Source organism: Belonocnema kinseyi, chromosome 3 (assembly GCF_010883055.1).
Source record: "Belonocnema kinseyi isolate 2016_QV_RU_SX_M_011 chromosome 3, B_treatae_v1, whole genome shotgun sequence".
NCBI lineage: Eukaryota > Metazoa > Arthropoda > Insecta > Hymenoptera > Cynipidae > Belonocnema > Belonocnema kinseyi.
Genome location: NC_046659.1, coordinates 86,001,911 through 86,014,196, shown reverse-complemented (window position 1 = coordinate 86,014,196; position 12,286 = coordinate 86,001,911). Strand labels below are relative to the sequence as shown.

At 26.3% G+C, this 12,286-nt stretch overlaps 1 protein-coding gene across 1 annotated transcript in view; it reads right to left on the bottom strand.

Annotated features, from left to right (window-relative positions):
* LOC117169665 (inner nuclear membrane protein Man1-like) overlaps nt 1–12,286 on the bottom strand; it is a 34,778-nt gene that overhangs the window by 10,331 nt on the left and 12,161 nt on the right. Inside the window, exons 7-9 of the mRNA XM_033356145.1 lie at nt 7,979–8,108; nt 7,505–7,778; nt 3,279–3,685 (exon numbers count right to left, since the gene is read on the bottom strand). Of these exons, the coding sequence (XP_033212036.1) occupies nt 3,279–3,685; nt 7,505–7,778; nt 7,979–8,108 (811 nt within the window). The remainder of the gene's footprint in view (nt 1–3,278; nt 3,686–7,504; nt 7,779–7,978; nt 8,109–12,286) is intronic.

Below are 12,286 nucleotides of genomic sequence, written 5' to 3'. Positions count from 1 at the left end.
AGTGGATCCTGACCAAAAATCTCTGCAATTTCATCATCGATATCCGCTTGATCTTTTTCTTTCTCTTCAGCTATCTTGTTCAAGGCGTTCTCTTTACCATCTAAAAAGGCGTAATTCACTTATATGAGACTTATCCATAGTAAAATTTATAAATAAGCTAAGTTCCATTTATTTATATCTTGATATGTATATGCGTCTTACGAGCGCGGTTTATTGTCTGAATTTATAATCATAAGAGAAACAAGAAAAAATGGCAGCTTGGTTTGTCCTTAGCAAGTCAGTATGTCCTGCGAGCACACATGTAACCGTTTCGTCTCTAGTGAGAGAGAACAAGATTCAAGCATGGCGGCTTTGACCGAGCCGTGTGTCATGCGAGCACACATGTTTATGCCTGTTGAATGGCCCATTCCCAAGCACTGTAGGAATAGCAGACGAAAATTAGAACGTCATGCGAGCGTTTTAATATCAAGTAGGAATATTTTGTATGTTTCACCACTTAAAATGTTGTTCCAAGGTTTCATCTCTATTCAAATCTCTTAAACCACAAATAACTTCCACCTTTGTGATGGAGAGAAAAACTGAAAATCCCAAACATAATGTCTATCTAGGATTAACCATACCTTCTAAAGTTTTCTTCATCGAATTTTCATTGCTGATTAGGATTAATGGAGAGTCATCTTCTGAATTACTCCCGTCATCACCACTTCCTTCTGCATCTCGTTCAACAGACTCGAATCCTCGAAATCCTTCTTCTTCCTGAAGAGCTTGCAATTCTTCAAGCTGTTCTTTTAAACGCTTACATTCTACACTCAATAGCTCCATATTTGATTTTCTTTTATTGCTCATGTTCACTGTCACTTATAAACTGAATGAACGAAAAATAACTAACGAAAAACAAAAATATCTACTCTCGGAACGTGTAACTTCTAACGCACGACGAAAGAATATGAGGTTGTCTTGGAACGCCCAAAGTAGTAGTGTGTGTACATTCTGTAATCTCGAGAAAGAGGCGACTGAAATATAATTAACACCTATAAACTGGAAGACACTAACATTTTTCAATTGTACAGTTTTAAATAAAATGCAGATAAACTGCAAAATTCAGATTTTTTAACATTCATAAATTATAGAGTTCAAAAATTTAGATTAGGTTCCAAAAATATAAATCCACGTTTACATTTTCAATACTCTAAACTGATGAATGAACCAATGAACTTTAAAAAAATTATAAATTATATTATAAAGTTATATTAATCCTGCGAATTTAAACAAACTTCCTTCAAATTTGGATTTATAAATAACAATTAAACGCTTATTATTTGTAGAATAAATTGGAGTTCGAATTTTTAAAAAGACTAAAAATTAATTTAAAACTTAAAATGATATCAAACAATGTAAAGAAGTATGTGTAACGAAAAAATTCGACCATTCGTACACAAATTTTGGTGCAATAACCCACAATCTAATTTTAAACAAAATGTATATTGTTGCAGATTTCAAACAAAAAATGTAAAAGCTTTTTAAGCATTGTGAAAGGCTGCTAAAGAATAAAATACTTTTATTAATATTCCTAGGAAAATTGAAAATGAGTTCTCATTTTGAAAAATTATTTTAACAGAATATTTAAAAAGGTTTTAAGAGATTTCCAAAATTGTGGGAAAATTCTATTCATTTTAAAATATGTTTAGAAGTTCTGAAAAAAATTGCACACACTTCATTTCAATTACTTGACATCATTTCAAGTTTTGAATTAATTTTAAATCTACTCGAAACTTCTAAATATCTGTTAAAATTACTCAAATTTTGTCTACAAATAATAAGTGTTCAATTACATAAAAATTCAACAATTTCGCTTACAAATTATACACTTTTTAAGTATAACAATAAAAAATGTAACGTTAAAAGTTTAAAAGCTCTGTGAAATTCTAACGATTTAAAGGTTTCTATGTCAAATAATTCAGTTTCAAATTGTTTACATTTAAATATTTCGCTCCAATATACTTTTAAAATGAGCAGTCAAATATTGCTAAATATTAAATGATTATTCTTCTTCTTAATCAAAAAAATTTAATTGAATGGTTTAAAAATGAATAATTTGGACTGAAAAAATATTTTTAATTTAATAAGAGCCTTTAATTACGAATAACTTATTATTAAGTTATTTTTTAAGTTGAAAGAAGATTTTTAAGTTTCAATGGCACCTTTATATTTTTTATGGCTTTTATGGCTTTCGAATTGAAACAGTACTAATCTAGAAATTCTTAAACTTTGAACGAATATACAATCATTTCATCAAACAAATTATTGTTCAGTTTTTAATACTAAAAATATATATCCTTCTTCTGAAAATTTGTTAAATTCCCGGTCAAGAAATAAATTCCCGATTGTTTTTGTAACGATTAGGGATGAAGAATAATTTTGCTCCTCTGTTAAGCTTTCAGAATACCGTGTTATTATTTTATAAGTGCTTTCCCTCTAAATAGTTTCTTTTTTTAAATACACTTTTGCAACACAGGGGGTTGCTTTTTTAAATAAGGGTTGATTTCACAAAAGCGATTCATAGCACATTGTAGAGCAAAAAATCTGACCTAGTCATTATTTAAAATGAAATTATGGCATGCTATCGTCGCCCTGGTTTCTCGAAAACTGATTTAGCAAAAAAAATTGTTGTGAAAAATAGCAAAAAATATTAATTATATGGTATTTTCTTTTTCATTAGTGGCGCCGCTGAGTTGTCCGACCTCATTAATCAAGTAAAGGACATGTATCCAAACTATCAATAAATAAATAACTTTAAATAAAAAAGAATCAAATTCTATTTTTAAAGAAATGTACATGGAGAAAATATTTATATTAATATTGGGAAGTGCTTCCAAAATAATTAAAAAAAAACATCAATTTCTATTTTTCCTAACAGCTAATTCATTTCTCTGACAAAAGTTTTTTCCCTTGACATGTGGCCACCCTGCATTACATAAGAAAATACAAGAATAGGGGAGTCGAGTGTGGATTCTGGAATTTTGAAGGATCCTAAGGGATTGAGTAAGGTTTATTAAGGGTTGCAAAAGATTAAATACTTATATGGTATTACGAGATATGGCAAAGTATTACAGGCGATTTTTAAATATTGCAAAGGATTATAACATGTGATTGCAAATATCTTTTATGGATTGCATGTGATTACTAGGGATCCTTAAGGATTACGTGGGATTGCACAAAAATATGAGGATGTGCCAAAACTAAAGGAAAGAATAATGCTTGAAAAAAAAAAAACTTACCATCATACCAACAGCCGTGCAAAGCTCTATAAGCTTTTCCAGCATCCTCCTGCGACATACATTTCATGTAGACGCAACCCTCGCGACTGCCACGATCAACATTGATGTGGTAAATATTGACATCTTCTCCACACTTTTCGAGTATCGCATCTTTTACTTTAGTTTCCCAATCTTCCTCGAACTCGCCGTCTTGCTTGAACATGTTCCGTATCTTGAGACAAGGCGTTGGAGAACATGGCAAACTATTTACCGAACCCTCCATCGTTTCGAAGGCCTGTCCTTGCCAAACTTTCGTTTTTTTTAATCCACTAGAATTGAGGACACCTGACGTGTTCAAACTGCCAGTCGGCAACCAACGCCACACATGAAATTCTTCTCCTGCAACTTGCTGCACTTCTCTACGAATTCTAAACAAAAACAATAGCAATATAAATTTATTTTATCTTATATAGACTACTGTTCACACAAAAAGAGGCGTGTAATGTCAACAACAACACTTAGTTACTCAAAAATGTTGACAACCGAGGTCACAATTGCTAGAATAAATTTCAAAAGTACAGTATGTGTCCAGTGATTTTTAGGAAAGATTTTCCAGGTCTCCTTTTTACATCAAATGAAGAATTAACCGTCTGTTGCAGATGTAAAAAATGAGACAGTTAATTTTTTATTGGCCAACCATTTTTAAGAAAAGCAGAACTATAATTAAACAGATTCTTAAATTTTAACGAATATAAGTCGTCTTCGGAATATTTGAAATCTCTTGAAGTACTTCAAATCTTTGTGAAATCTTGAAATTTCTGTGAAATCTTTTCGGATTTATTTAAATTTTTGTAAAATATTCGAAATCCTTGATACCTTTGTGAAATTTTTTTAAATCATTTAAAATCTTCTCAAAATTGTTGAAACCTTGTGAAATAGTTAAAAATCTTTGAAAAATTTGTGAAATACTTCGTATTCGTTTGAAATCTTTTAAAATATTTCAAGTGTTCTGAAATTTAGTGTACCCTTTTTAAAATATTTGAAATTCTTGAATTCTTTTTAAAATATTTATAAAATCTTTGAAGTTTTTGTGAATCATTCTGAAATCTTCTATATTCAATTGAAATCATTAAAATATTTTAAATCGGTGGAAAATCTTTTGAGATCTTAGAAATCTGGTTTACTACTTATATCTTTTTTGAAATCTTTAAGAAATTTTAAAGAAAATTTGAAATCTTTGGGAAATTTTTCTTAAATCTTTTTTTGAGAAATATTTTTATGTGTTGAAATCGTTGAATTATTTGTAATCTTAGGGAAATCTTTTCAAATCTTCTTAAATATTTTGAAACCATCAGAAATCGTTTCAAATCATCCAAATGTTTTAAATTCTTTGAAATCTGGTATTGTGTACCCTTTTTCAAATTCTTTAAATCGTTTGAAAGTTTTAAAAGCCTTGGAAATGTTCAAAATCCTTTTAAATATTTTTAAATCTAAAATATTTTGAAACCTTTTAAAAGCTTCAGTAATTTTTTATGATGCTATGTACACTGAAAAACTGAGTGGTGAAACCCTTAAAAATTAAACCCCCCCCAAAAAAACTTTTAGAATTATTTACAATATTAAAGTCTGTTCTTTGCAATCTATAAAATAATTAGTAAAGTCTACAAAAAGTGCCTACAAATCTATAATTTTGGAGATTTCTATGTTTTTAAGTTTCAAAAAAATTCAAGGATCATTCAAGGTTTCCAAGGTTTTCAAGATCGCTACACAATGAAGCAATGTTAATATAAATTGCAATGATTTTTATCACAAGCTAAATAAACCGTTGATACTTAAGTGCCGTATTTATATTGCGACGCCTTACAGTAGAAACTAGAAAACTAGAAATTTATAAATAAAATTAATTTTAATAAAAATATTGCAGACTTGCTAAAAAGATCTCAAAACAGGGTAAATGGGTTGATTATTCTCAAAAACGGGTAATAAGTAGGGGAATAAATTCTTTTATATAAAATTAATGTAGGTACCGAATTGAATTCAATATGAAATGTTCTAATATCCTACAATTTCAACTAAAATTATTGCCATTTCAACAAGAGATAGATTTTTACTTAAAAAGATTAATTCTCAGCTAAGAAGATTAATTTTATAATAAAAAATATCAATTTTAAAGCAAAAATCGAATAGTTGAGTTTACTGTTAACATAATTAATTTTCAATACAAAAATGAATATTCAACAAAATAGTAGAGTCCTTAACCAAAATAAAATGATCATTTTCAATCAAGTAAATGAAAATATATAGTTACAAATAGTTAAATTTTCTACTAAAAAACATCAATTTTAAAATTAAAGAGATGAATTTTCAACAAAAATGATAAATATTCAACTAAAATAAATATCTTTTAACAAATTAGTTCAGAATCCAACCAAGTAGTTTAATTTTTAACCAAAAATATTAATTCTCGACGAAAAATGTAATAGTTAATATTTCGACCAAAAAAGACGAATATTAAACAAAATACGCGTATTTTCTACCAAACGCTTCAATTCTTATCAAAAAATAAATTTCCAACTAGAATTATTAATCTTCAACCAAACAAATTAATTTTTAACGAAATAGTTGAACCCTCAACCAAAACATATTATTAATTATCAACTAAGCATTTGCGTTTTTAACCAAAAAATATTACATTTTAGATTTTTTCTACCAAAAAAGCTAAATTTTAACCAGAAGAGATGAATTTTAAATAATAGATTAATTTTTAACCAAATAGTTTAATTTTCGACAAAAAACATTAATCTTCTACAAAAAAAAAGATCAATTTTCATTTTAAAAAATTAATTTTCTACAGAATAGATGAAATTTTAAAATGGATTTTTAAAATTAGAATTAAAATTTAATTTAAAAATGATAATTAAATAAAAAATTGTAATTTAATTTTAAAACTCAAAATTAGAATTTTAAAATAGATGAATTTTAAATAAAATAGGTACACTTTTAACCAAATAGTTGAATTTTAAATAAAAACATTTAATTTCTACAAAAACAAAAAAAGATAAATTGCAAATCAAAAATGGAAGTTTTATTTTCAGTTTAAAAAAATTAATTTTCTACAAAATAGTTCAATTTTCGGCCAAACAGACTAATTTCCAATTAAAATGATTAATCATGAACTAAAAAATTTATTGTTAACAAACTAGTTGAATCCTCAACCAAAACAGGTTATTAATTGTCAACCAAACAGTTGCATTTTTAACCAAAAAAGATTACGAGTACATTTTAGATTTTTTCTACCAAAAAAGCTAAATTTTAACCAGAAGAGATGAATTTTAAATAATAGATTAATTTTTAACCAAATAGTTTAATTTTCGACAAAAAACATTAATCTTCTACAAAAAAAAAGATCAATTTTCATTTTAGAAAATTAATTTTCTACAGAATAGATGAAATTTTAAAATGGATTTTTAAAATTAGAATTAAAATTTAATTTAAAAATGTTAATTAAATAAAAAATTGTAATTTAATTTTAAAACTCAAAATTAGAATTTTAAAATAGATGAATTTTAAATAAAATAGGTACAATTTTAACCCAAATTTTTTGCCTTTTAATCCCAAAAAGATGATTTTTTAACTAAATAGTTGCACTTTCAACCAAAAAAAGATTAATTTTCTATCAAAAGATTCATTTTTAACAAAGAAGTTGAGTTTTCAAGTTAAAAAGTCAAATATTTAAGAATAAATATGACTTCTAATCCCGAGAACATAAATTTTCAAACGGATAACTGAATTTTTAATGAAAATAAAATTAATTAATATTCAACAAAACAATTGTATTTATAACCAAACAGTTGCAAATTCAAGCAAAAGAGACAAATTTTTAAAAAAACATAAATTTCAAAAAAAAAAAAGTTTAATTTTCATCCAAATGGTTGAAATTTCGATTCAAAACGACGAAAGTTCTAACTAAAAGGACGGATTCTGAAAAAAAGTAGATTTTTCAAACAAACAAAAAAAGAGCTTTTATTCAAAAACAGTTGGAGTTTTTAATTAGGTTATATTAATTCAGTTCACATTTAAGCAACAAAAAAAAAAGGAGAATTTTCTAGAAAATATGGAAAAAAGAGGAATTCCTTTAAAAAGAGGGAACAATGGAAAGAGTGTGAAGTCTCATTCGTAGCATTTTCGCATAATAGTGTAGTATATAGAACATATTTTAATTTACTCTTTTATATTTTGTTTATTACCTCGACTCGTTCTCGTCTAAAAATTTAACAGCTTTTTCCCAAGTAGCGGCCATCTTCTTTCGATTTTTCGGGGGTATGAGATTGTCACGAACGTGATTTATAGCAAGGTAACTTTCCTGGGTACCGCCGGGACTAGTTGTTGCAGAACTTTGATGATTGATCTCCACCATTCTGATGATTTCACTGACAAGGTGAAATACCTCCATCTCGGTTTTCTTTTTATTTTGTATGTACCAAGTGGTCAATTTGTGGCCACCAATCAGAAGCAGTGCACCTAGAATTATTTATAAAGTAGCAAAAGAAAAATAATTGATAAATAAAGAAAACTTTAAATTCAGTGGTTGAATTTTTGCGTGGCTATTTTCTTAATAATCTAAAATCAAAATAACAATCTACAATGAAAAACCAGACTAATTTCAACAAATTTACTAAATAAGATTACACATTAGAATATTAGATATCACTCAGATTTACCAAAAGCCAAAAAGAGCAGCGAGGAGAACAAGGTGAAAACTTTTCGCTTGATCAGACACTGCATCGGCAGATCTGGATTCAAGATTTGCATTCCGAGTTTGCCTTCCACGCGAACTAAGAATACATTCTCCTGGAATAATTAAATTTATTTTGAAAATAATTTTAATGAAATTATAACGTAACAAGGATCACAGCGCAAAAAGGGAAAATGGGGGTCATTAAAAAAAAAATACCGGGGAAACGATTAAACATTTATTTTTACATTTATAAGAGAAGAAACAATCTTTTTATAAAAAAAAGTCGTTTTTAAATAATGTTAAATGATTTTTTAAATGATTTCTGTCAATAGAGAATCAATAAATCAGAAATTGTTAAATTTAAGACGTCTATAAATTGTTTAATAATACAAAATCATAATGGTTTAATTCAAGCGCACTTAATTTGAAATTGTCTAAGCTCTAAAAATAGGATTTATCAGAAAAATTTTGATGTACGAAATAAAACCAAAAGACTTGAATATGCACATTTTCAAATTAAATGGTTTTTATTTTCTAAATAAAAGGCCATTTTTTAGATTGATTTTGGTGTCAGTTGAAAACCTTAAGTTTCTTCATTCAAGAAAAAGTAAGAGAAATAAGTTTGTTTACATTTTAATTAAATATTATGTGAATTGTATATTAAAAGAAAAAATACTTAACATCTACTAAAAATTGAATTTAATTTACCGAACTGTTAAATGCTGGCTTTTGTTATTTTTGTTCAAAAATTGTTCAAATTCTCGAACTTATTAAAATTGCGTTCTTTCGACAAGTGTTATTATTAATATCAGTTGTAAGTCTTTTAATTCTTGTTTTGAATTTTGGTCTAAACGAAAAATTTTATGGGGTTAACATTTAAATATATTTAATATATACTGCAAATTTCGATTAAACTGCTCATTCTTTTGGAAAATTAGTTAAGATTACGATTACAATTTAGAATAATAAAAAGTGCAAGTTTCAGTTTAAGATTCGTTTATCTTTTATTCTACAGTCAAATATTGTTAAATATTAGCAGTTACATTTTTTTAATCTTGAATGCAAAATTGTTCAATTCTAAAGTTTTCCAATTTTTCATTCTAAAGTCTATGAATTTGAATAACAATTCACATACATTTTTATTTTCTTACTTTTAAAATTCAGTGCACGCTTAAGTAAAATTAATGTGGGTACTACCATGAATTAAACTTGAACCGCTTTAAATTCCAAACTTTTCAAGTAAAAATATGGCATTTATAATAACATACATGCCTTTTTAACCAAGCATTCAAATTTTCAACCAAAAAGATTAATTTCCTACAAAAATACGACTTTACAACAAAATTCAGAATTCTCAACAAAATACATAGTTGAATTTTCAACTAAACAGATTAATTTTCAATAAAATAATTGAACTTTGAACTAAAAAAGATCAGTTTTTAACCAAAAATGAAATATTATAAATTATCAGTTACGAAATTAATTTTCAAAATAAAAATTTCAACCAATTAATGCATTTTTCACAAGAGTTTAAATTTTAATTAATAATATCAATTTTCAACCAAAATGGTGAATATTTCGCTGGAATATTTGAATTTTCGACTAAAAAAAGATAATTTTGCAACCAAAAATTGAATAGTTAAATTTTCAGTTAGGAAAATTACAGTTAAACCAACAAAATTAATTTTTATCTAAAATGACGATTCTTCAACAAAGAGATGTATTTTTAAATAAAATAATGGAATATTCATATGGAATAGTAACATTTTCAGTTTACAAAAATTTAATTTTTAACAACAAAAATTTTCAAAAAATTCAACCAAACTAGACGACTTTTCAGCATAAGTTAAATTTTCACCTAAGAAATATTTTGTCATTAAAAACGGAGAAAAATTGCAAACTGTGGAATTTTCAAGAAAACAAGATGAATTTTCAACCAGATACTTAAATTTTTTTATAAAAAACGATCAATTTTCAATCAAAAATAGAAGTTAAGTTTCCCGGTTAAAAAATTAATTTGAAATCAAGAAGAAATTTATTTTCAACAAAATAGGTAAATACAACAATATAAAACTACTCTTACAAATGATGAAAATCATTGTTTTTCAATTATATTGAGATAAAAAAAATTAAGCATACCCAACAAAACATGCCCTGACATTTCCAGGGTTTTCCAGGTAAATCAAAATTTTCTGAACATTCCAAATTTTGAATAATTTGAAATTACATTTATTGAAACTGAAAATTTTTGAATTTTTAACTTTTATAAATTGTGGAGTTCAATGATTCAGATTCAGGTCCAAAATATTAATTTATCATTTTCCATGCTCTATATTGAAAAATCAATCAATAAATTAAAAAATTATAATATTTTAATTAATTTTAAAATAGAAACATTAAAACTTGAACCACTAACTTCTTTTTAGCTGAACAATTGTTACAAAAGAAGTTGAATTATTTTAATTTTAAATAGTTAAGAAAAGCTTAGATATCCTTAAAAAGCTTCAAAATTTTATTTCAAACACTTGAAAAATATACATGCTGTTCCAATTTTTTTTCAAACTTAAAATGATCATTAAAACATTTTCACAACTTCTAAATATCTTTTAAAATTATTTGAATTTCAAATAATTTAAAAAAAATATATAATTTTCAATTGTACTAGCAATCTTAAGAAAATATTTTTATTCTTTTGCTCAAAATGTGCAAAAATCTAAATTTTGTTTTAAATAAGGCCATAGTTATTTGCACCGGAATTTCGGTATGAATAGCCGAGTTTTCTAGGAACACACACTTCATTTAAATTATTTGAAATCATTTGAAGTTTTAAATTACTTTTTAATATATTCAAAACCTCTAAATATCTCTAAAAATTACTCGAATTGTTCTACAAATAATAAGTCTCATTTGTTATTTATACATTAAAATTCAACAATTTCACTCATAAATTATTAATTTTCTATATGAAACAATTAAAATCGTTACGTTAAACGTTTAAAAGTTCCTTGAAATTTCAAAGATTTAAGGCTTTCTATTTAACAAATTCAGTTTCAAATTATTAACATTCTTGTCACACCTAAGGCTTTTGAATTGATACTTCAAATTCAGTTCTATTTGCAAAATAATTAATTAATTTATATTTAAAGTTGTTTAAGTACACATTTTTTTATATCAAAAATGTTCAATTTAAAACACTTTTAATTTTTAATTATATAAGTCTTCCAAAACTGCATTTTAAAATTCTTTAAATTAAAAATATAGGCTTAAAAATAAAAATCCAAAATGTAGTTTAGTAAAAGATTATCGAATTAAGCATTATAAACTGAATATTATAATTGAGGGTCCGGATACAATAAGGGGACAAGCGCTCGAAACCGCGAGAAAGTATTGTCCAAACTTCTTGTGATATCCAAATTTTAAAGTTCAAAAAATTAAATAAAAAAAACATATAGGCTTGTAGATAATGACAAGACGGAACTTTTTTCTATTTGAAGTTTTTCTTTCCGATGTATATTTTTAATAATAAAATTGAAAGTTATGAAAAAATTTCGCCAAATTCAATTATGTTTTAAAACATAAATCGTCTCCATTCAGACAAATATTATTGAAACTATTTGAAATTTGGTATACATACGAACTATACCCTAGGGATGCCTAATAAATGAAGAAAAAAGTTAAAAATGTTAATTGTTTAATAATAATTAATTGCAAATGGAGACCTGACGGTGAGCACGTTTTTTAGCTTCGGTGAAGAAAAGTATCGAGTGAACTTTAAAGTTGAGACAACTTCCAGTGAGAGGTTTGTTCCATACTATTGGAGGAAGATTTCTGGAAATTTTTAGATCGATTCATTGGAAATTGGCGGAAATATCCATTTTCTAAGAAAACACGCGGCGCCGTCTACGATTGCATTGTTAGCAGATTCAAGTGCTTCCCAACGTTAGTACTCTCGCCTGCACACTCTCCTATAAAGGACTCGTCTTTTCCAAAATTAAACATTAAAAAAGCCTGCCTTCCCCTTCCCTCCCCCCAAATAATAAAAAATCGACTGTTTTATGTTTTTGGACATTTCTTTGTTTTTAGGGAATTAACAAATAACTGAAAATAGGAAAATTTGTGCTTCGCAACTTGTTTATTCCTCAGTTATAAAACACATTATTGCAACTGTTTACCGTCATTTCTGATAATATATCATACATTTTCTTAAACATTTTAACACAAGAACATTAAAATTAGATACTCTCTTTATTATTCCCTAACCTTTTTTTTACCTAATAATGATGATTCCATC